A 26,893-nucleotide genomic window follows, 5' to 3' on the forward strand; every position below is an offset into this window, starting at 1 on the left:
AATATTTAACAGCCAGATAGGTACCTTAAGTTACAGCAGTCTCCCCCTACAGTTGCTGGCTCCGCAGTGGCAGTAGAGTACCTTGCCGGGCACGGAGCCCACGTCGTAGTTGTAGTTCCAGGTGAGCTCCGTGCCGGCCCGGATGTGGCTCAGCGCGAAGAACGCCACCCACGGGAAGCGCGGGTCGTGGGTGTCCACGAACACGTTCTGCACGAATACGTTCGGCGAGCACGAGTGCTGAAAGTCATCATATTTTAAATTATATTAAGCTTTTATCAAAAACTTTTTACTAAAATAAAAAAAAAACTTACGTACACCAATATAACTAATAATATAAAACATGAACCTAAATAATAGATAGATAAACAAAAGCACGGGCAGAATATCTATAGAAAACAGTTTAACGAAAAAAAAAAAAAAATCAGATTTTTTTTGTCGCCAGTACCAAAAATGAAAGGATAATTTCGATGCAATCGCTCGTGTGGCGAAGACTGAATGACACTTTAAATTATCATTCATTGTCATCTTTGAGTTGTACCATTTTTACCGCTGTCAAGGGGCCAAACAAAGGGGGGAAACTTTATTATTATTGCGTGCATGTAAACTGCATGGAAAATATTTGATACGACCTATGTGTTCACCATTATCATTCCCATAACTGATAACGTTTACATTGGTAGGATGTTTAGCCGACCACTAAACAAGTATAAACAGGAATTCTAGCTACATTAACAGATATTCGTAGCGAAACTTTAATCGCTTGTAGGGCAAAATACACGCCCGTGAGGTTGCGTACCGCCCACTCATATTATACGGAAAAACAACAACACTTAGGATTATTGTAATCCGGTTTGAAGGGGGAGTGAGCCAGTGTAACTACAGGCACAAGAAATGTAAAACCTCAGTTCCGAAGTTTTAAAGGATGGTTAGATGGTTAACATTTTTTACAGTGCCACCACCAGTGGTGAACACTTACCATCAGGTGGCCCGTTGGTCAGTCTACCTTGTAATATTACATAAAACTACAACTCACATTAAGATATCTCCCGATGTTGCCCTGGACCTTCGCGTCCATGATGTAACACGCCTCGTCTTCTCCGAACAGCGTACGGACTGATCTGAAAACCAGTTGTTAGAAATTTAAAGATCACTCCTTCGTAGATGAGCCGAGTCACGTGGTTATATTAACCACCACGCTGCCCTAATACAGATTATATATGAAACGTGCAAGTTTCCTCACGATATCACCCTTGACCGATGAGCAAGAGATGGATAAAGAGAAGATTCAATTAATTTCTTGTAACGTCTTTGGACCAAACTCTTACTGGCCTGACCTGGAATTTTAGCCCATAACCTAGTCTATAAGCTAGCCAATAAATCAAAGAAGCAGTCATTCATTTAATAAAGCAGTCACCCTAAACACTTCCTGACACACATCCGTCGTATTAGTCATTTGTTAACACCCCCCCCCCCCCCCCATTAAAAGCTTCCAATCAGAGCTAAAAAGTAACACAAAAACCCGTACCTGTATTTAGATACAAATTCATTCGCACCCATACCAGCGGCCGCCGTGAAGCAAGACGGCTCTCTCACTGAAACAGAGTCAAAGTCTTTATTCAATACACATGACACTTATAGATTCAATTAAAAAAATCTACTATAAGTTCGAAAAGAAAAAACCTGCGACCTGCGAAGAACCGCTGGAAGAAACTTAGCGGAAATATATATATGTATTTAACAATGTTATTTTCCACATTTCTCTTTGAAACGACCTGGTGGTGAAAATTTCATTCCCAAGACGTGTTTTCGTCTAGGAAGTCATCAGTTAAACACCTAATATTCTTTAACTCACAACGGCTCCTTGATTTTTTTGAAATATCAGGGATTCTGTTGTAAAAGCCTAAACATGAATCACAAAAGAATTACTAAACCTGTGTGATTATAAATATATTCATAACAAAGTTCGTTCCACGAAATGAGCTCCCTAAGGAAATCGCGGTTAATACGCGTGACCTTCATAAGCGAAATTATGTCCTAGGATCGTTTATCTAGCTGCTCGCATCAACCAATGAGGTGAGAGTATTTTGTTTCATAGGAGTTCCACAGGTGGAATGGAATATAGTGTAAAATTTTATGACATCGCACCTTCTTCATCATCACTGATGGTAATGCACTCCTCATCTGGATTCGCTTCCTTTTCCTCCTTTATATCCTTTTTATCACCTTCCTTTTGATTCGCCTCCTCTTTTTCCTTCTCCTTCTCTTTCTTGGATTCCCTTTTTCGTAAACGTTTACTGAAATATATAAAATTAAATTTACTGCCTTAAAAGAATTGGAAAATCAATTATCAGTATGTTCTATTTATAATAGATAGGCGGACTGGCAGATGGGACATCTGATCAGTGTTCACCACCACACATTTATATTGGTGCTGGAAGAGAAATAAACATCCCTTCCATCACCAATGCGCCACCAACCTTGGGAACTGAGATGTTATGTCTCTTGTGCCTGTTACACTGACTCACTCATCCTTCAAACCGGAACACAACATTACTGAGTATTGCTGCTTGGAGGCAGAACATCTGTTGAGTGGGTGGTACCTACCAAGACTGTCTTTATGACTTATCCGATAACTATAATATTGGACATAAAGACACTGCTATAAAGGGCATAAAGTATATGAATATCATATCATATTCTTTATTAGTAAGCTGCACCCGAGTGAAGTCGGGCCTGATCGCTAGTAATCTATAAACTCACTTGAACTCAGCGAGGCCGAGACCAATATGTCCCGGCTCGAAGTCGTCGTCTTCTAGATCTGTCTTGTTGTTACTCATCTCTTCGTCTGAAGACTGTTCATCTTCCTCAGTTTCTTCCGAGGCCTTTGATTCTAGTTCCTTCTGTTTTACAATTAAAGTAAATACGTTCGTAACTTATCCAGGTGCGCCAACACATTGCCACCATTCACCACCATCACCGTCGTGTTGACTTTTAAGTCTTTTGTTGGAAATCTAATTTTCGGCGATGAAAGTTCCAAAAAATTGAACCGATGAGAACCGATTCCGGTTAAATTGTAACTTTAATTTACTACTGTGCTGATAGAGACTGACTAAGATAGTCATTGTCAGATCGTGATCGGTGGTGATCGGTGGTGATCGGTGGTGTTAGTACAGACAGCAACAGTGAGCCAGCAAGTGGTGAATGCTATTTGTTATTTGAATGTGGAGTAATTTTATGTGACAAGTAATAATAATATTTTTTATAACAAGTAATTATTCTAGCGGCAAGATACGATGGCCGTTTTGACACATTAAAAAAGTGATGTGAAATGTAAATTTATTATCGATATAATATATTCAAATCTTTGTTTTTTTGCAAGTAATTTAATTCAAGTTTTTGTTGCAAGTAGCATCTGATTAAAAAGGTTTAATAAAAAAAATAAAAAATTTAAGTAATATATTCGAACGAAATCAATTTAAATCAAAAATTGGAATTAGAATGAATAACTTTATAAACACATTACATAAAAAAAAACACAAATATAACACCGACTACGAGGTCGAGTGTGAGAGTGTGACGTACACGTTTACGCAAAAAAATAAATAAAAAAGTTATCTTCGCGGTACCCTAATATTTGTAGTTTAGAAATCACATTCGATAAATTTTATGACTAACTGCACGTCACTATTGACAATAAAGAACAACAATTTGCTCCTTTGATGTAATTATTTATTAAATACGAAACTTCATGAGCGGGCAAACGTCAAAACGGCCATCATAGCGTGCCGCTACTATAATTAAACCCATAGTTATACACAGACGAAATTAAAACATTTTATAGAAAATAAATTACATTAAAATTTTGATTACATTAAAGATTGCTTGGTCCGTGGTTTGCCTGAAGTGTTCATACTAACCTTATCGAGCTTCTTGATGCTCTCCGGTATATCTTCTTCGTAGCCCTCTTTCATCTGCTCCACGACCTCGATGTAGTCCAACTCGGCCAGATACTCGTCCCCCTCGTTCAGACCGTCCTACACAAATGGATGTATGTATTTTTCAAATTCATTTAAAGGCAATTAGACCTCATTGTACTGAGAAAATAAAACAATGGATTCGGTAAAGCATACATAAAACGCAAATTATTCAAACCGTGTATATAATAATAACAATAAATACTAGAACAAAGCTATGATGGCCCAGCAGTAAGAACGCCTGCATCTTAACCGATGATTGCGTGCTCTAATACTAGGCAAGCACCACTACAATTGATAAGTGTGCTTAAATCTATTTATAATTCATCTCGTGTTCGGTGGTAAATGAAACCATCGTGGGGACCTGCACGTGTCATTGTAAGAGCGTGGTGGAATAAGCTCCAAATCTTCTCCTCAAGGGGAGAGGTCTTTGCCCAACTGTGGGGACATTTATTGGCCGCTACTTTACTACCTTTGTTAAAACGTTTTTTTACTTTAAAAATAAAAAAAATTAAAACACTCAGGGTATAAGGATTCTGATGTACATCAAAATCTGTTCAGACGTTTAAAAGTTATGGTTGAACAAATAACAACAACAATATTAAAAAAAAAACAAGAAACAACAAGGGTTTTCATGAACCCTGAAAACATTACACTCCTTTTTGCACGGTTGTGTAAAAAGGCATTATATTTTTGCGATCTCGTCATAAAGACAATCATTTCCATATAAACTGTCACCTGTCAGTGTATCTTTTCACACAAAAAGACGAGTTTTAATGAAATAAACTTAACAAATATAATTTAATTTGTATTTTGTTGCTGTCTCTACCATCAGTAGTCTCACCCACACAAAAACATCTTGTACGTCCGAGCGTCACTCATTCGAGCGCCAATAATAATTTAACGTGGATATACTTTTTTTACGTTTAATTAAAAAAATAAAGTTTACCAAGTTCGCCGTCGCATCTGTGAGCAGATTTCCCGCGTACACACAAAGGAATGACCCCTTGGGCACGTCGTTAAGGGCCCTTATACCCCAGCCTCGGTTCAGAGTTTTGAATACCTAAAATAAGAATATTTGTTTAATAGATCCGATATACCCCACTCTCAAGTAAATATGTACATTTTTGAGTAATTACTTTAAGTAAACATTGTTTCTCATTTAAAATTATTTTTGAAGCCGAGACACCAGTCAAAATTCAGGCAAGAAAAGTTTACACGTGAGTTATTTGTGTTTATAATTAATTCCGTGCTCAACACATCTTGCAAGAACTTCTGGGTATCTCCAACTTTTCATTTATTCTATGTCCTTCATTAGGTTTGAGGGGTGAGTGAGCCAGTTCACAAGATTAGTGGCGTATTGGTTATCTAGGAATTGGTTAAAATTTCATACGGCCCCAATGTCTATGAGTAGTTGTGACCACATGCCATCAGTTGATTCATTTGGCCGGCCGCCTACCGACACAATAAAAATATACTCAAATTTTAAGTTTACTTACTTGTAACTTAAGCTGTAGCGGGTGCTGCGCGACGCGATTTAAACACGTGTGTTTACATTTACATCTGAAAAGTTATAATATATAACTTAGCAGCATACGGGCCACCTTGATATGTACAAGTTGCAGGTTCAACTTTGACCATATGAACATGGACCGTGGTAAATTGTTAAGATTTTAAAGATTTTATGAATATTTTTTTTGTGTAGATTTTTACTCCTTACATTAGAGTGAACTGGCAGATATCGCCACGAAAGAAAAACACGTAACGACCCCTCCCCCCCTCCAGGCGATCAATCCCTCTCTTTCTCTTTCTATTTTAAATAATAATAATAAATAATTTAGTTCAGACTATACGCCCATATTTGTTAATAACAATTTCCCTAGTCTAGTGTTAGTACTGCTGACGCCATTCCGTTTGAATTGCACAATAGTGACTGATGTTAATATTATTTGTCGTAATGTTTTAATTCACACGGATATTCAATAAAAAAAATATATTTCTTGTCATTTAAACATTCTCATATATATAAAAACGAAAACGTTCATTCCACCGAGTGTCCACCGACAACTCTTGTTTATGAAATTATTTTAAAATGATATTTATTAACAGTGTTACTGTTAATCAAGGTATGGTTTGCACTTTTAAACTTTAACAGCTTTTTCATTATTGTTTCTGTGGGTTGGAACTTTACTGCACTGACACAGTCTATTTGTCAGCCCCACCCCCAACACGAGATCTACCTTTTAATATCTACCCTAGAAAAGTATTATATTAGGAACGGTATTAGAAAAAGACACAAGAAAACACTAGACAACGTAAAGGAAGGAGAAAATTACTTTTAAAATTAAGAGCTAGCCCCTGAACAAAGGCAGTTGACCTTGAAATAATCATGACTAGTATTCTTACCTGGAGTTGCATTCATAAATGCCCGATGGCAAGGGCTCCGGCAGCCTCTTGTACACGTAGCCAACATTATCGCCTTCCAGACCGATCGTTCTAGCACCTTCTAGAGTCATCTTCCAGCAAGCGCACTTCGTTTTATCCTGAAATTAAGTCCATAGTTATTAGGTCCATAGCGATAATTGATAATTTTCTTCTGTTAAAGGAAAAACAATCCATTTCTCCTTTTTTTTATTTAAAATAAATATCGTCAATCATGAAGCCCGTTTGGGTAGGTACCAACCATTCACCAGATTACTGAACTGTACTGTTATGATCCATCTACAGACACCATCAAGGGGCACATTGGCAATGTAAGGAATGGTTAATATTTCTTACAGCGCCAATGTCTATGGCCGGTGGTGACCACTTATCATCAGGGGGCGTTTCCCGCGTTCCGGGTCAAATATCGCATGACAATATTTTGTTTTATTTAACTTTATTTTCTGTTTTATATGTATGGAAGTAACTTTTGTGTGTTACTAGCTCTGCGTCCCGGCTTCATATGGGTAGAATAAGGGTAAGGGTAACATACCGTCGATATAGAGCGACAATATTATTATTAAAAAAATAATTGAAGTGACAAAAATCAGGTGTAGGGCCGAAGGTTTCTCACCTCGCAGTCGTCGTCGCAGTCGCAGCCGCACAGGAAGTCGGGGTCGAGGTTGAGCGGCACGCCCGCCGTGGGGGTCCGCTCCGTGTTGTACGAGCAGAACTCCGGCAGGGACTCGTCGTAGTAGTTCACGCACGGGACCGGCACGTTCTCCTTGCCGTGCGACAGGTCCTACGTCACGGTTCGTAATTAACTTACATTCAACTCTAATCAGACGCAATAAGAGCTTAATTGATAAATTTCATCAAGGTGTGGTAATCTCCAAAATGTTCGGCACGCGCACGTCACGGAGCGGTACGCCATACGCCAGTACCATGACCGTGTCGCTGCACGATTAACTTTAATACACAAGTCAACGATCTAAGTTTGTTTTTACTTTTTTTAGTCTGTGCTCAAATAAACAAATCTTCACACAAAGGCTTCGCTTCGAGAAGCAATGTCAAATTTGCAACACTAAGATTTCTTCTTCGCAGAGTCGATACAAAGCAAATTAGACATCAATTTAATTGGTAGGGCACTCGTTTCTGAAGCTCCTGCCGGTTCTCTCCGGTAGAATCAACCAGAGTCAACTTTGAATTTATTTTATTCTTGTAAAACGTCAAATGAATATACAATAGCACTTGAAATATTCCAAAAAAAGCCTTGAATCAAATACTATAAACTAACATTTAGTTCTATCTCCACAAATATATTGGCAATTTTTATTTTAAACAATTAAACCAATATTAATATTAGAAACGATCAAAGTAGTTTTAGCCCGTCTGGGCAGGTACCACCCACTCATCAGATATTCTACCGCCAAACAGCAGTACTCAGTATTGTTGCGTTTGGACTTGAAGGGTGATTGAGCCAGTGTAACTGCAGGCACAAGGGACATAACATCTTAGTTCCCGAGGTTGGTGGCGCATTGGCGATGCGAGGAATGGTTAATATTTCTTACTGCGCCATTGTCTATGGGCGGTGGCGACCACTTACCACCAGGTGGCCCATATGCTCAATCAAATTACAGTAATTGCCATCAAGTTAAGTGGAAGTTAGAGACAATATGAATAATTTCTTTAAAAAAAAATACCTCGTATATCTGAAAGACATGAGGGAAGAGAAACGTATCAATAGTTCACGGATCCAACGGCTGAACACATGTCACGTGACGTGCACAGTGCACACGCACGTGGGCCGATACACCAGGCGATATTCAGTACACTATAATCTGTTCAACTTTTCGTACCTCTGGGGGGCTCGACAAGTACATTTTAAAATTGTCGAAGCGATTTTCAATAAAAAGCACGCGATAAACCTTCTGACCGAGAATTGACAATGGTTATCTGTAAGCCCACTGTTCCTGCCGTTTGGTGTTTGGTGGCCACAACGCTTTAAAGCCAGTCAAAATCACCAACAAAGAATAATAGAGACATCAGAGATCACACGACGGTCTCGAGTGCCGCCCACGGGGAGAGGCTCAGTGAGCGGCGGTACCGCGGGTCGGTGGTCACGTGCCGCTTGGTGTTTGGACGAGTTCCAAGTGTGAATATCGCCCGGCGCGCGGCCTCTGCGTGGGGGGGGGAGGCCGCACCTTCTTGCCGACGAAGCACTTGTTGAGCACGAACTCGGCCAGGCAGTGCGTGGCGGGCGAGAAGTCGAACAGGTCGACGGGCATGTCGGAGCGCACGGCGCGCAGGTAGGCGTGCAGCTCGCGCACGTCGCGCGTGCGCCGCCCGCACGGCGACACGTACAGCACGCAGCGCTGGCCCTTCCAGCGCACCACCTGCCTGCGGCCACACCGTACTCGTGGAGACATACAGGCATACGTACGTGGCAGCCTCATTCTAATGGCCACTTGAATAGAGTATACTATGATTTTGATGTATCAACTCATTAATCTTTAGTCCGTAGTTACTTTAATGTTCTAGTGATTTACCTTTCCCAGCCGCTCAGTAACGGTTTCGCCAAAGGGTTGTAGGTTCGGAGATCTTTGAGTGCCAGGACGTCTGTCCTCTTGCATTTCGGCGAGCATGTATGCGGTACCATTTTGTAAGGTTTCACCGCGTTCTTTGGCGTGTAATACTGTAAAAAAGGGGTTCGAACTCAACACTCAACAATTTTAAAAATATCACTTCCAAAGTATTAACGCATACTATATAAAAAAAATCAAAACAGATTTAAAATAACTCTTAGTATGACGAGCCGAGATGGCCCAGTGGTTAGAACGCGTGCATCTTAACCGATGATTTCGGGGTCAAACCCAGACAAGCACCACTGAATTTTCATGTGCTTAATTTGTGTTTATAATTCATCTCGTGCTCGGCGGTGAAGGAAAACATCGTGAGGAAACCTGCATGTGTCTAATTTCAACGAAATTCTGCCACATGTGTATTCCACCAACGCGTATTGGAGCAGCGTGGTGAAATATGCTCCAAACCTTCTCCTCAAAGGGAAAGGATGTCTTTAGCTCAGCAGTGGGAAATTTACAGGCTGCTAATGCTAAAAAAATAAAAATGACGTCACAGCAAATTGCGGTAGGCGCCTTGCGTCACGGTGTTAGACAAAACTTCGCAAGCCTACTATAATACGGCATCGTATCGTATGTACGTGTTTTAAACACATTTTCATTTAATTTCTCACTTCAATGAGAACTTCACTTCTCTCCAGAGAAGCTCGTTTTAAGCTTCGTTTCTTATAGTTTACTCGACGTCATACAAATGATCCAAGCCTTAAGATCTTACCACCACTCTGCTGGTGACGTTGTCGAGGTTGTCTGCGCTGGGCGGCAGCGGCGTCTGGACGGTGGTGGTCGACTTCTTCGCGACCGCACGCTGGCGACGCATCTCCTGCGAACGACATTGCATCTTATTGCTAAGGAGTTAAAGTACGGTTTAAAGTGTTAAAACCCAGACGAGACAGACCCGCATCATTGCGTGCTTAATTGCGTTTATAATTCAATTCGTGCTCGGCGGTAAATGAAAACATCCTGAGGAAACTTTTTTTTTGTCCGTAGAAATAATGTTACATGCGCCATGTCCCAAAATGTCAAAGCTTAGCCCGGCGATGGAAAATGTTACTGTTAGTATATAATAGTTAACTAAATCTGACGCGGACAGAATCGTGAGCGACTCCTAGAAACAACAGTATCATACAGTCCAAGCATCCCTACGGAGATGCATCTCACTGTTTGGGATGTCCTGAGCTAGAATCTGTTTGAGTAGGTCTTTACAACCCATTCTGCGCACGTGCGCACAGCCTCTCACACGTCACTTACGTGTCTGAGTTAAAAACAAGGGAGAGTGAATTCGGTTTTATTATAGTACACAAACGAACCTCATTCTGTTGCTGCGGCCGCTGCTGCTGCTGCTGCGGAGACTGCGGCTCGGCCTTGCTGGTTTGCTCATCCGATCGCGTGTACTCCACGTACGGCATGTTCGTCTGCAACAGACGGACAGGTATAGCGACGGCGGCGACGCGCGGGGGCCTCGGGGGCCTCGGGGGCCGCGGGGGCCCTGGCACTGACCCGGGGCTGCGGCTGCGCGCGCGGCACGGCGCGGGGGCGGTGGCGCTCGGCCGCCTGCAGCTCGAGGTAGAGCGGCGCCAGGCGGGTGGAGCCGCGGTAGATCCACTCGCGGCGGTCGCGGCGCAGGAACTGCACCTCCACCAGCGACGCGTCCACGCGCACCACGCGCGACGACCACCACTTGCCTGGCGACGCGACCGTTCGGTGACCACTCGGTGGGAGGGCATATTACGTCTACGGTGATGTACGGTGGCTCACCCCTCCACTCGGTCTTGAGGTTCTGCCCGGCGTGCAGGCGCACCATGGGTCGCTCGGGGTAGGCGAACAGGTACTGGCGCACGAACTCGCGCGAGTAGGGGTGCACCTCCTCCCACACGAAGCACGAGCACTCGCACACGAGGCGCGTCTGTGCGTGCTGTGCGTACTGCGCGTAGCCGTCGTCGAAGAAGATCAGGTAGCTGTGCGGGGTGGCGAGCGTGTTCAAGTGGACATAAGTAGTTAAGTAAAATACTGTTGCATTATAAATAAAGATATATTCAAGAATAATATTCAAGAACTGTTTGTCGTGCATACAATAGCAGTGCACGGCTGTTAGCGAATTGCATACGAGATGTAATTCTAAGATTAGTTTACCTTAACACATTCTTGAATTGGAATATGCTTTATATATTGGTAAACTATTTTTTTTTAAATAGTCGAAGCTGTGCACACGTCATTACAGGACATAGTTTTCCCAATTCGATAATAGGGTACGTTTAATAACAAATTTCAAATAAGTTAACTCGAATCGACCCTCTCGGCTACCACTTTTTACTTGGTGGTAGGGCTTTGTGCAAGCCCGTCTGGGAAGGTACCACCCACTCATCATATATTCTACCGCCAAATAACAGTACAGTGTTGTGTTCCGGTTAGAAGGGTGAGTGAGCCAGTGTAATCACAGGCACAAGGGACATAACATCTTAGTTCCCGAGGTTGGTGGCGCATAGGTGATGTAAGGAATGGTTAATATTTCTTACAGCGCCACTGTCTATGGGCAGTGGGGACCACTTACCATCAGGTGGCCCATATGGTAGTCCGCCAACCAATGCCATAAAAAAAATATCACGTTAAAGTTATGTAACGTGCGCGTCAATGTCGCTTTGAGCTACTTGGTCTCCACCACACATGTCTATCTGAAGCGCACAGATTCAACTGGCTTAGTACATCAGCATTGTGGACTACACGTCCAACTCAAAAACACAGATTACGAGCACGAGGTCTCTTCTTCCCCTTAGCTAACAGTACCCTACCACGCCTAGGAATAACAATGTTGGTTACATCAATGACACACGTATAACACCCATCTAGCAAACTTATTCTAGACATTACATACATTACATTAGCAGCCTGTAAATCTCCCACTGCTGGGCTAAAGGCCTCTTCTCCCTTTGAGGAGAAGGTTTGGAGCATATTCCATCACGCTGCTCCAATGCGGGTTGGTGGAATACACATGTGGCAGAATTTCGTTGAAATTAGACACATGCAGGTTTCCTCACGATGTTTTCCTTCACCGCCGAGCACGAGATGAATTATAAACACAAATTAAGCACGTGAAAATTCAGTGGTGCCTGCCTGGGTTTGAACCCGAAATAATCGGTTAAGATGCACGCGTTCTAACCGCTGGGCCATCTCGGCTCTTATTCTGGACGCGCTCCAACATTACAGCATTGTCGTACTGTGATCGTTGAACAACCTCAGTCCGGCGACTTAAAAATACTCACCGATAAGAATTAACCGGATTTGGTATTTCGGCTACGATTCCCGAGTAGTACGTCTCACGCTTATTCGTGTCCTTGAAAAGTGCTATAACACGACGACCTGAAACAAATATTACTAATATATATTTGATCTCATCAGCGGACGAGCTGATCAACACTTTAGAATTAGGGATGTATTTGGTACAACTACGGGACTATATATATAATTTTTGATATCGAGAAATCCAGCAGCAGCCAGGAGTCTGGAAGCTGGTGGATACACTCTTGGACCTTGGCTTACAGATAAGGTCGTTGGTCCCAAACTCCAGCCGTGTTTAAATAGCGATCACACTTGCAGGCACTATGTGTCACCCAGTGGTCAAAATGGATCAGGAAGATATGGTCACCCGTCTAGATAAAAATCATTATAATTTATTTATTTATTTATACTTTATTGCACCCAAACTTAAAACTAAAAATTACAATATTGAAACAAAAAGTTGCACGAGGTGCAACAGGCGGCCTTATCGCTCAGCAGCGATCTCTTCCAGGCAACCTTTGGGCAGAGGATCATAATATTTACATATATGGGAAGGGTACAGTAATTTAAGTCATAATAAAATACATACATAATATAAAAATCTTAACACAATACACAGATAACAATAAATATATATAATATAAATATATACTATAATATATATTTACATAAATAAATACATAAAATATATATAATAAAAATAAAGGAGATATAACTGAACAAAAAATTAACAACAATGACTGCTTAATGCAACAAGTAAAAGTCCTCAACCATACTTTTAAAAACGGCTAACGACTGTGCGCGTGAGTTTATAATAATTATGTATGATTTTTTTTTTTTTTATATTAGAGGTGGCAAACGAGCAGGAGGCTCACCTGATGGAAAGCGACTACCACCGCCCATGGACATCTGCAACACGGGGGGGCTTGCAGGTGCGTTGCCGGCCTTTCAGGAAAGAGTACGATCTTTTCTTGAAGGTTCCCAAGTCGTATCGGTTCGGAAAAAGCGTCGGCGAAAGCTGGTTCCACAGAGTGGTTGTGCGAGGCAGAAAGTGTCTTAAAAATCGCGTTGTTGTGGATTTTCGGACATCTAGGTGATAACTATGTACCTTATGATATATTTATATCGAAACGTGAACGATACAATCTGGGTTTTGTTCAAGTCGAATTGGAGACCAAAACATTTTCCCTTGATGATATCTTTCAGGAGAAGTCAAACTTTTTTTTACTAACCAATTGTCATTCGAACGTCAGGGGGCTCGTAGTACGCCAGGCATCTCGCCGGCAAGATCTTGTACAGGTTCTTCGTCACTTTGTGTTCAAATTTAACACGACACAGGGTGAACGTTGAATTCTGGAATAAGATTCAAATATATTATCTTACAATTATACAAAATTATATAGAAGTTAACCGAAGAATGAGCCGAGATGGCCCAGTGGTTAGAACGCGTGCATCTTAACCGATGATTTCGGGTTCAAACCCAGGCAGGCACCACTGAATTTTCGTGTGCTTAATTTGTGTTTATCATTCATCTCGTGCTCGGCGGTGAAGTAAAACATCGTGAGGAAACCAGCATGTGTCTAATTTCAACGAAATTCTGCCACATGTGTATTCCACCAACCCGCATTGGAGCAGCGTGGTGGAATATGCTCCATACCTTCTCCTCAAAGGGAGAGGAGGCCTTAGCCCAGCAGTGGGAAATTTACAGGCTGTTTATGTTATGTTATGTTATATATTTTGTGTAATTTAACCCCTAATGGTATTACTTTGTGAGCCTTTGTACGAGCCCGTTTGGGTAGGTTATGAGTGCATACTCATCTCCTGTTCAACAGTTTAGCATCAATAGTATCACTGTGTTTCGGTTTGAAAAATGAGTTAACTTTAAGTTTAACTAGAGCACAAGACCTAACATCTTAGTTCCCAAGGTTGATGGGGCATCGGTGATGTAAGGGTCATCAGGTGACATTGTCTAGTCTGTATTTTAAATAAATAATTTAATCAAAGGTAGGAACAACAATTGTAATCCTCAAATTATTGATGCTGCCTGATAACAAAAACGATATGACACATTCGAGATAAAAAAAATAATCAAATTAATACAGACATGTATCAAAGTCACGGACAACACTTCCGAAAAGAATCGTTTGACTAATTTTGAGTTTTATTAAAAAAAAAAAAACAATTGTAACTCCATTGCAGCGCCACCTACCGGAACAAATTTAAACCATTCACTCAAACACACACACAAACAAAATTTCATCGAAATCGGTCCAGCCGTTTAGTTCAGTGACATATGACACGTACTCAAGAATTATACGGCTCGCATTTAAGGGGTCGGCCGTCCAGATCTAAGCATAAAAAGTAGCCAATGACTTTTCTCGAAGTTCCAACTTGCTTCACAAAAAATCTCATCAAATTCGATTCGACCGTGAAAGAGCAACAGACAGACAGACGAACGTTTTCAAATTTACAATATTAGTATACATTGTATTAAACTCACAGCTGGCTTCGGTAATATGTCAACGATCTTCGCCTTGAGCCAGGAACCGAAGGCGTTCTTCATTGCGTACACCGTCGTGCCGGCCTTGAGGGGCGTCATCGTGACTTCCCCCGGCGGGGGCAGGTCCTTCGGCGCCGATTCCGCGGACAGCTTTACGACGGACACGTCCGTATTCTGAAAACAATTTATTTATCGAAGAGACGTTCTTTGTGATGCCTCAATGAACGAACGGACTAAATGTGTGTTACATTAAAACTTATCCCAGAAGGCACAGCGGCTTTCGGATAAGTTTTTAGTATATAATATTGTTACATAAGTTTCATCCGCTTTAAATATATACTATTGACAGTACAAGCGTTAATTTTTATTAATGTAATTATAACTTATACGAGGTATATAAAAACAGTTCTCATTCGAGATCGTTGTCGATGGTACCGTTCCAATCAGCAAATTAACTACCACCATTTGAATGGTGAGTGAACCAGAGTAACTACATACAAAGGGACATATATTTCTCACAGTGAATGTAGGCTGTGGTGACCGCTTACCATCAGGTGGTCTAACCACTTCAAACACCTTAAATTTAAGTATTAAGTTAGTTATACGTGGGAATGTTAGGTGTGTGAAGGGGAGGTACGATGTCAGAGCGAGAGTATACTGACAGGAGAGACAGAGACAGCATGACGGAGAACTATGTAGGTGTGAGCGAGAGGGAGATAAAGGAGACACGGTTGCGACACGACGTATATAAGTAAAGTACTCTTATTGTAAATTCAGTAATAAATTGCGGATATTTCGTGGTTTCTTTCAACCCACACGTGTCAGTCGCCCCGAGTCGATGACGTGCGCATCCTGCGCGGTCGCAGTGCGCAGGCTTCTCTAGACTCTAGAAGGACTGCTATATAGTCCGTACTCACATCGTCCTCTGCCTTTTCGCTCGCCACTGTTATATTCTTCGATTCCTAAAACAGAAGATAAACGTATATTCAATCTGTATTAAATAATTTTATAAAAAAGCATTCTCGGGTTGCAATACCGACTCGAGTAATGAAATTATTCGGACGTACTTTTTACTAATTTTTATCTATATATGTTGTTAAATTAAGAGCCGAGATGACCCAGTGGTTAGAACACGTGCATCTTAACCGATGATTTCGGGTTCGAACTCACGCAAGCACCGCTGAATTTTCACGTGCTTAATTTGTGTTTATAATTCATCTCGCGCTCGGCGGTGAAGGAAAACATCGTGACCAAACCGCGAATCCACCAACCCGCATTGGATCAGCGTGGTGAAATGCTCCTAACCTTCTCCTCAACGTGAGAGGAGACTTTAGCCCAGCAGTGGGATATTTACAGGCAGTACATGTTGTGTATGCTGTTGTTAAATGAATGTATACCTCGCTACTTTTTCCATCTAACGGCGCATACCCCAGCGGTATAGCGGGGCGCTTGGCCGGGACCTCTTTGGACGGGGAACGAGTTCGTTTCAGTGGGGTCGGCTGTAAATAAGAAAGAAAGAAAAAACATTTATTGACATACTCACATATAAAGAAAAAAAATAATTAAATATAATGAATATGACACTTGTGTGCAGTCAAAAGGAGACAGCTCAGGCTATGAGGGATTTTTATCCCTCTGCTGATTTTCAGCTGTCTCCCTTGTAGCCACGCAATGACAGTATCAACTTGAAAATAAACATTTGAGGGGCACGGGACGCAAGGCGCATAAGTCAAAGTCAAAGTCAAAAATCTTTATTCAATATAGAAGTGTTTACACTCGGAATTTAACACCTCGGACCTGAGAAGAACCGGCGAAAGAAACTCAGCGGGATATAAAAATAAATACACATTCACACAGCCGTAAACGTTGATCCGTCATAATCTATCTCTGTCACTCGCGTTTAAATATATTGCCATCGCATTCGCACACGTGCATTGGACGTCATCAGAGATCTTTAAACCTTTTGCCTTAAACAATAAGGTTTACATTGATGTGCACGTGATATCGGGTTAGTTTTCAAATTATTGTGTATACATCTTCTGATATTTAGTATTTAGTTAGAGCGTATGCACCTTAACCGATGATTGCGGGTTATAACTCAGACAAGCACCACTGAATTAATGAAAAATCATGATTGGAAGGATTGTAGGAAAACCTGCATGTGTCTAATTTTAATTAAAATTCTGCTACGTTTGTTTTGCATTGGAACAGCATAGAAGGGGGAGGAGAGGGGAGACCAAAGTCCAGCAGTGGGACATTTACAAATAATATATATATAAATATTGGACAACATCACATACATTACTCTGATCCCAATGTAAGTAGCTAAAGCACTCGTGTTATGGAAAATCAGACAACATAGAAAACTAATGAACTTTTTCTACATCGACTCGGCCGGGAATCGAACCCGGGACGTCGGAGTGGCGTACCCATGGAAACCGGTGGACACACTACTCGACCACGGAGGTCGTCATACTGTGAAGTAAAGATTTTTTAGTTTAAATTTAGTTAAAATAAATTGATTCCTTCATAATAGTTATAACAGGCGAGGATTTTGACAGTTTTTTAGGCACCAAAACAAAACGATTCGTACGTTCACGACGCGCGGCATTGGCGAAATAATCTATACCATCACGGCACAAAAAAGCCCAAAACCACTTATTATAAGATAACTTAAGAGGTTAATCCTCGACATTGTTCTACTGAGGTTTTGTTATGGAGACCTTCAAACCATCAAAGCATCAACACGAGATCAATTTATTTAAACAATAATATCACGTGAACACTTAGTGCATTTCTGGACTCACGATATTTTTATTTGTACGAAATTTCCCTACTATTGAGGCATCTGATGGTAAGTGACCACCACCACTATAGACATTGGCGCCGTAAGAAATATCACCTATTCCTAACATCGCAGCGCCACCAAATTTTGGAACCAAGTTACGTCCCTTGTGCCTGAACACTACCTGACTGACGCTTCAAACAAACCCGATAGAGCATACGAGTGGTACCTACTTAGCTGGGTTACCACAAAGTCCACTAACCAAATACTTATCTGGTAACTGAATCATCTTCATAAACACAATACGTACCTCTGTCGTTGGGGAGGGTTCCACGCATGAATACTGAAACAATATTAAATACATAATTTAATTTCCTGAACTTATATATAAATACATTGATATGACGACCTCCGTGGTCGAGTAGGGTGTACACCGGTATTCATGGGTACGCCACTCCGAGGTCCCGGGTTCGATTCCCGGTCGAGTCGATGTAGAAAAAGTTCAATAATTTTCTATATTGTCTTGCGTCTGGGTGTTTGTGGCACCGTCGTTACGTCTGATTCTCCACAACACAAGTGCTTTAGCTACTTACATTGGGATCAGAGTAGTGTATGCGATGTTGTCCAATATAAAAATTTAATACTAAATATATTCAAAAGTATTATTTTTTGGTAAAAGGTACTCGTGAGATACAGTAAGGAGAACATTCTAGAATGTTGATCGAATGCGATTTGGTGGATTTAGAAGAGAATTTGTTCAATGAAAGATCTTTGATATACAGATATTCTGTATGAAAAAAACTCGATACTCACCGCAGAGAACGAGCGTCAAATGTCAGAATATCATACGTCATTATCATCATATAAGTCAGTCGTCGACATTTCACCAGTGAGATACAGAGTTAATTTTAAGAGAATTACAATACTAAATCTCGAGCTTTAAAAGTTCCGTAAAATCTCACCGAAGCTATCAGCGAATAATATTTAAAAATAAAAGTTCCCAGAGTTATTTTCAATACAATAGGCTATTTGACTGGTTTTTAAAATCCATTTTATATTATTTAGTAAAGGTTGTTTTTTTAATTCTAGTACATATTTGCTGAAAAATATCAAAATAAAAATTCCATATTTAAATAGCGCGCGAAAACGCTACTTTGACAATATGGCGCTTCAATGGGGTCGGTGACGTCACTTGCCTGTATTGTAATCTGTGGCACATATAATCAACAAACAGTAGACAAACGAGGTTAACAAGCAAGTGACGTCACCATAAGCCCGACCAATCGGGAGCGTTTTGTGTCACGTGACAAACGTTTAAAAAAGATGCATTTTTATTTATGGATTTTTGAATAAATTAATTAATATTTTCAACTTTCGTTAATAAATAACCATTTTTAAACTCATAATATATACTGATTACAATAATTGACAGTTTATTTTTCGCATTGTCAAAGAGCCTATTGCTTAGATATATATTCTCTATACTCACCGAGCAGTTCGGCATATCGTATATGACAAAAGGCGGCAGTTCCCGGATATCCGGCTCGAAGGTCGCGTACAGCTCGTTCCGGAGCTGGTCCGTCGCTACCTGACATTCATTGAGGAGTTCGTCGATTTCCTCGCTCTCCTCTGTAAATAATTACATATTCCTAAGAAACCTTAAGCCCTAAAGTCCGTCTCGGTAGGTAACACCCACTCATCAGATTCTACCGCAAAACAACAAGGCTCGTTAATCTGCTGGGTTGCTTCAAGATCGCTGACCAGATGACCAAGAGCCAACCCTCGGATCTGGCCATAAAAAAAATTGTTTGAACCCGAAATCATCGGTTAAGATGCACACGTTCTAACCACTGGGCCGTCTCGGCTCTATGCGAGTCGGAGTCCGGAAATTGATAGTGATAACGTTATCAAAATTTACGTGCTTTCCAAGGTTACCGTACCATCGGATTATGAGTGAGGAAATACAGGGTCTCTTGAGAATAGCCGAGATAGATCAGGAAGATACCACACTCAAACGTTAAAAACTAATCAAATTAAACTCACGACCTCCGTGGTCGAGTAGTCCCGGGTTCGATTCCCGGTAGAGTCGATGTAGAAAAAGTTTATTAGTTTTCTATGTTGTCTTGGATCTGATTCTCCATAACACAAGTGCTTTAGCTACTTACACTGGGATCAGAGTAATGTATGTGATGTTGTCCAATATTTATTTATATTTATTTATTATATATTCGACATTGTTAAACAGACGTAGTCGTTCAAGTAACATCAAAGCACAGGTGATAAATGTTAAATAAATCATTGACAGAACTCACTTTGCAGTTTTTCCATTTCTTTCTGCAACGTGTTCTGCGTGTCCGTCAAACGTTCGTCCATTTTGAATTTCTCCCACGTCTCGTTTATCATTAAAGCGAGATTCTCCTCCGCTATCCTGTTGATAGAATCAATAAATTAGTAATATGTTATAATGAGATTACGTACAAACTTTTGCTTTGTTATTTCCTGTGTTTTCTTTCAATTACCAACAACATGCAACCTGTACAGCCCGTAAATGTCCCACTGCTGGGCTAAGGTCTCCTCTCTCTTCGAGGAGGAGGTTGGAAGCATATTCCACCACGCTACTCCAATGCGGGTTGGTGGAATACACATGTGGCAGAATTTCGTTGAAATAAGACACATGCAGGTTTCCTCACGATGTTTTCCTTCACCGCCGAGCGCGAGATGAATTATAAACACAAATAAGGCACATGAAAATTCAGTGGTGCCTGCCTGGGTTTTTGCCCGCAATCATCGGTTAAGATGTACTTGTTCTAACCACTGGGCCATCTCGGCAATCAGAGAATTACCGAATTACTAAAATATGTCTGAAATTAACCATAGATATACATACTACAAGATACGGCGATCCGAACACTCTGTTCGACTACGTTGGACTGCAGACCTGACACTAGCGTGGCTTTGCCGTTCATTCAAATTGATTTGAATTTTTTTACGATATAGGTACCTAGACGAGTAAATGGACCACCCGATGGTAAGTGGTCGGCCATAGACGATGGCGCTGTAAGAAATATTAACCATGTCCATCGCCAATGCGCCACCAACCTCGAGAAATAAGATGTCACGTCCCCTGTGCCTGCAGTTACTGCCTCACACCCTCCAAACCGGAACACAACGATACCAGTACTGCTGTTTGGCGGTAGAATATCTGATGTGTGTGTACAGACTATCGGAGCCGAGATGGCCCAGTGGTTAGAACGCGTGCATCTTAACCGATGATTTCGGGTTCAAACCCAGGCAGGCACCACTGAATTTTCACGTGCTTAATTTGTGTTTATAATTCATCTCGTGCTCGGCGGTGAAGGAAAACATCGTGAGGAAACCTGCATGTGTCTAATTTCAACGAAATTCTGCCACATGTGTATTCCACCGACCCGCATTGGAGCAGCGTGGTGGAATATGCTCCAAACCTTCTCCTCAACGGGAGAGGAGGCCTTAGCCCAGCAGTGGGAAATTCACAGGCTGTTTATGTTTATGTGTACAGACTTGCACAAAGTTAAATCCGGATCGAAGTAAGTGAAATAAATTGTTGCTCAAGTATTTTTACTAAAACACGACGCCGTACTAACATATCCGTCAAATCTATAGACTACTATACTGTTGCACAACGTTGAACGAAAAACGTAAGCGCCGTGAAATTCGCAGCGTTTATGACGTTTCGGTCGCAAACTATTCCCTATAAGTGATCTGTTAACTTTTAATGGTTCGATGACGTAGAGATCCATCGCTGCAGCAAACTTCAGTTCTATGTCCATATCGACGTTTCAATCAATCGCATAATATTTCAATGAAGGCGACCTACTTGGCGCCTTCTGCCCCGATGATCTGCACGTGATCCTGGTCGAGTTCGGGTTCATCCTCAGACTCCGAGTCTGATATCTCGACCAACTCCTCCCCGCTCCTGTTGATACCCAGTTCCAGGAGCGGAGTGAAATTCTTGATACCGTCTATGAGTTCCTGTGAGAATTAAAAATAAAATATTAGTAATTGGGTAGGTTCGTCACTGTTGCGTTTTAGTTTTTTTTTTTTTGAATGGTCAGTTGCTTTCTGCCAGAGTCACCGGGCGGGTGGCGGAGAGCCCACTGAAGGGCTCCTCCAGTGAGGCCGGACCTCGGCTTAGGACGCCGTCGACGTCTGGAGGGAGAACGTTGTGCGCTCAGAGACCCGTCACACGCCTCGGCGCGGAGGGTTAACAACAAACGAGGGCCCTCGACCCCGCCGGTGGGGTCGGTGTGTGTTCAGAGTGTATCCTATAGAGTCAGCGTAATTTGAAAAGTGAGTTAGCCAGTGTAAATAAAGGCACATGGAACGTAACGTCTTCATCATTTGGCAGCGCATTGGCAAATCAAATCAGCTTCTTTTATTCAATATAGAAGCATTACGCTTACTTATTCGTTGTCAAATTAAACACTACGACCGGCTCGGGAAAGAAAATACCCCGCCCCATAAGAACCGGCGTATTATTGTCAATATGTAATTATTTATATATATTTAATATCTTTGGAATTTTCGAAGTAAAATTAAAGTGGATATAAGTAGTTAAGCGTAACAGTGTTGTATTATAAACAAAGATATGTTAATTATAAACTCTTGGTAGATCACGATATCGCTGAGTTACAAGCAAATCGCATAAAATACTTAATCGAAGTTTGTTTAACATTATTCCTACTTCGATTGGAATACTATGTATAAGACTTCAAATGTCTCTCATCACCTGGTTGCGTTTCTCCACAGCATCAGAGCAGTTCCGGCACACGTAGCCGCGCTTCTTCTTGTCCGCGTCGAAGAAGTTAATCGCTTCGTTGTCAGCTATGTAGAATTCAACGCCAGCGTCGCCCGGGCATGACCTGTTGATGCATTTCAGTGTTTCGCCCTTCGTCTCTTCTGTGACATCCTGACTTTGTTCTGCTTGCGAACCCTCAGCAACTGTTGGATACAAAAATGAGATTAACTATTATGTTCCTTATACAGAAAAGGGCCTAAAATCTTCTGGGTTACCTTCTCGAGGTACAGTTTGTTCGTCTTCATCGGAATCGAGGCTGAAAACTTCTAAACCCATTGGAGCCTTCGGCTGGAAAAAAAATAATGTTACAAATTTCGTTGGTTTGTATGTAAGGGGAAAACTCAGGATGTTTACACTGGTAGAAAGCTATTTTATTCCAGAGTGCTTCGATAACATTTTGTTTATTAATAAATTGCACGCGTACGAAGCCGGGACGGGTCACTAGTGTCAAATAATTTGATTGGTTGATCGGTGTAGGGCTTAGCCCATATGACTGCACATCAAGAGCCTCGATTTGGTACTCGGCTCATCATTTACTGAGTTCCAATAATACCAGATTCAAGCTCATATATCATTGAGTCGACAGACTTACACACGTAAAAAAGTAACTATCCAAAAATATCCCACAGGTAGACTAAGCTCCTCCATTTTTCAGGAGACGGTTCAGAGTTCATTCCACAATTATTCTCTAATAAGAATATATGGATTATTTTTTATCCGAAACGTGCGTATATCCCACTCAAATAACATTCGTGACCGAATGAATGAACGAATTAACAATATTAACTATTAAAGTATTAAAACAATATTTAAAAAAAAAAAAATATATGTATTTATTACTATTAGTTACCTTGCTTTCTTGACTAACTACGGTTGGATCTCCATGGGGGGGTGTTTTCGATTCGTCTACTTTATCTGGTGTTACCTGATAACGGAAAAGTATATAAAAAAATTTTAGCGGAAAAAATGGTAGGTGAGTACTTAGCAGATATAAATACATTACAATAAAATAATAATATATTTAAAATAAACTAATATATAGTTGTATACACGTTTATTGTAGGTACTGTCCTTGTGAGTGTTAGACATAAGAATACTTACAGTTTTTGATGGTGACTTTTTCACTCCACCGTCAATAGTTTCGTCTTTAACTCCAACATTTGCGTCAACAGTTGTAATGCCGGACTCATCAGATTTAGTCGCGTCTACTTCTTCTTGTATAGCTGCAGTTTCTACCTTCATTTCTTTAACATCTTGAAAGAGACATCAAAATATGTAATTAATAAATCATATATAATATAATCAAACAATCACACGAGCCAAAACAAAAAAATACATATAAAATGACATACTCAAAAATAACTCTCGACTTGACTTTACTTATGATATGTATGTTGATAGATGGACGGACAAATGGGCAACCAGAAGGTAAGTGCTCAGAGCCATCAATAGCCATTGGTGCCGCAAGAATTATTAACCATTCTTTACATCGCCAATGCACAGCCAACCTTGGAAACTAAGACGTTATGTCCCTTGTGCCTGTAAGTACACTAATCCTTCAAACCGAAGCACAACACGAATCATAGCTGTTTGGTTGTACAATATCTGATGAGTAGGTTTAGTGGTGTGGGTTTAAGTGAGGGTCTGCAAAGATTAACAGAAAGCTACACCCCCTACTTGACTTCCCCCCACCAGGCCCTTAACTACGGCACTGATGTAACGCAAAAATCGACCACAGCTATATATATAAGGTAATATATTTGTTTAAGATGAAACTGTCACTTCGAGACAATTTCAATGAACGCCATACAAGTCGGCACATATCATTTGTTTTTAAATGGTTTTTTTTCTATTTTATTGAATTTGTTGCAACTCGCCGCAAGATGGCGCTGAAACTGAATCAGGACAAATTTTAACATTGCTCTACTGTGGATCTTTTTGAAAGAAACATTGTCAATCATTGTAAACTAACATCACCTAGTTTCCGACTTCACAAAGTCAATATATCCTTCTTGGGCACAGTATTTATATAATAGTATTCTACAGTTATTTTTAACTATCAGGAAATTTCAATCTCATGTCAAAAAATATTAATAAATCAGACAGACTCGATACAAGAGTATATTAATAATAAAAAGGGTAGAGTATTTGTTGATTTCCAGGCAGGATATATAAAAATTTCATTATACTTTACTGATATACTTTATAATTAAAATTTATGGATAATAAATAAATAAATATTGGACAACATCACATACATTACTCTGATCCCAATGTAAGTAGCTAAAGCACTTGTGTTATGGAGAATCAGAAGTAACGACGGTACCACAAACACCCAGACCCGAGACAACATAGAAAATTAATGAACTTTTTCTACATCGACTCGGCCGGGAATCGAACCCGGGACCTCGGGGTGACGTAACCGATGAAATGAAAACCGATGTACACACTACTCGACCACATTCTGTTAAAATCTTTATATTCAACTCAACACTGTTACATGAAGATTCAAAAGTGCTTCTATGACCCTACTTGGATAAATAATATTTTGATTTTATTACAAGCGTCAGTGAGCTGTTTCTATCAGAAGACCTTACCGTCCTCCGAGGAGCTCTCCTCAAGGTCAACAATACTCATAAACGTCTCCTGCTTTACTATTTCCAAATTTTTAGATTTGCTCGGAGATCTTTTCTCTTCTACAACATCTTCCGATAAAAGTGTATCTAAAATAATACACAAACTTTAAACTGGATATATGCTACATGATCCTAAAACCTTGTCCAATCGTAGTAAACATAAACAAACCTTAGATTTAGATATACCTTGGGATTTGCTAATAAACTCAATTGTACCACACTACAAACAGTTCTTGATTAACTAAATCTTAACTAATTATATCTACTTTAATGCTCCTATGAGAAATATCTCAAGATTCAAAAAACAATTTTTCCACAAATCCAAAACCCATTTTTTTACAAATCAATGGTACATGTTTGATTGATCCATGGTTATCTGATGGCACCCATACTGGTTAGTCTTGTATCGTGCCTATTTCGATTTACTCGAACATTGGACAATCATGAATACCACAGATTATTAATTGTTTGTTCGTCTTTATAAAAAGGTCACTGACCTCTTACGTCCATTTTTATTTTTATTTAAAATATACTAAAAGACTGGCAAATGGGCCCCCTATAATGGACAGTAGTGGTCACCACTGTTCATAGATTAACACTGTCAGAAATATGAACCATCCTTTAACTTTGAAACTAAGATGTTATATCCTTAGTATTTATTGACTTCTAGGCGGGTTAGATAAAAAAAATATTGCTGTTTATAGACATGGTCTGTACTTAAAATATTGGAAAAGAGCAACTACTGAGTTTCATCTCGGTTATTTTCAGTAGAATATACTTTCCTAACAAGCTTTAAATTTAATTCAACACTGTAACACGATGATCCAAAAGTGCTTTTATGAGCCTAATTGAATAAAGAATATTTTGATTTTGTTATTACATAACGTTCGTTTCGTTTTCGTTCGGCATCGGCATTCGTTTGGCAGTAGACTATATATGGCACCCAGACGGACTTGTACGAAGCCCTACCACCAATTATTGTTCATTATATCATAATAACCACATACCTGTTGTTTTTAACAATAATTTTTTTAGTATAGTAGTCTCTCCGTTCTCCGAATCGATTTCCACATCTGAAGTGTCTGACAGTTTCACCGTTTCGATGTCCATCTCTTGGTTTTGTTTTTTATCCTGTAATTAAAATACTATTAATATAAAATTTAATTATACATAAGCGTCAATGGCGCCACCTAGCGATATAAATGTCGATCGATCCTGACCCCTTGCACTATTGTCTTCCCCACTCCTGGCTCAAACTTAACGCCTGATTTGAGTTTTGAGTCGTAAACAGGTGTATTAGCAATTCCTTAAAATTTTAGGTGATTGATATTATGATTTTTTAATCAAATATATATTGTCATCTGGCAACATTTCTATATAAAATAAACTCTTTAAGAGACGTTTTACTGGAACTTTTATATAGGCATTTAATTGGTAAAGAAGCAGTGCTACAGCCGTTTCAAAATGTATCTAAACTGTAATCTACTATGCTTTTGTACAGAGTATAACAATTTACTTTTACTAATATCTTGGTGGTAGGGCTTTGCGCAGCCCTTCTGAGTATGTACCACTCACTCATTATAAGCTTATCATTTATATATCTCAATATTATCATTTATATTCCATTGGGAAGCAGCAATACTGAGTATTAATGTTTCAATTTAAAAAATGAGTGAGCCAGTTTTATTATAGGCATACAATACACCTTAGTTTCCCCGGCTGGTGGCACATTGGTCTGATGTAAGGAAAAGTTAATAATTCTTACAGTGTCAAAGTTTTTTGTGGAGGTGACCACTTACCCCCCCCCCCCTCCATCAATTATTATATA

General features: G+C 40.3%; 1 protein-coding gene across 1 annotated transcript; it reads right to left on the reverse strand.

Annotated features, from left to right (window-relative positions):
* On the reverse strand, positions 1-25,148 carry Egg (eggless). The gene is made up of 30 exons (XM_026627656.2): positions 25,027-25,148; positions 23,531-23,682; positions 23,280-23,354; positions 22,645-22,717; positions 22,361-22,572; positions 21,449-21,603; positions 19,905-20,020; positions 19,082-19,221; positions 17,903-17,935; positions 16,205-16,306; positions 15,725-15,769; positions 14,808-14,981; positions 13,540-13,660; positions 12,292-12,388; positions 10,790-10,989; positions 10,532-10,716; positions 10,342-10,446; positions 9,750-9,854; positions 8,945-9,090; positions 8,600-8,795; positions 7,030-7,197; positions 6,381-6,517; positions 5,474-5,537; positions 4,924-5,037; positions 3,918-4,034; positions 2,761-2,900; positions 2,146-2,294; positions 1,526-1,592; positions 1,034-1,118; positions 1-237 (listed from the first exon to the last, which is right to left on the reverse strand). Exons 1-30 carry the CDS (start codon positions 25,064-25,066, stop codon positions 31-33), a joined length of 3,720 nt encoding a protein of 1,239 aa, XP_026483441.2. The 5' UTR covers positions 25,067-25,148; the 3' UTR covers positions 1-30.
* Positions 25,149-26,893: the final 1,745 nt, after the last annotated feature.

The sequence above is a fragment of the Vanessa tameamea genome, chromosome 30 (genome assembly GCF_037043105.1).
Source record: "Vanessa tameamea isolate UH-Manoa-2023 chromosome 30, ilVanTame1 primary haplotype, whole genome shotgun sequence".
NCBI lineage: Eukaryota > Metazoa > Arthropoda > Insecta > Lepidoptera > Nymphalidae > Vanessa > Vanessa tameamea.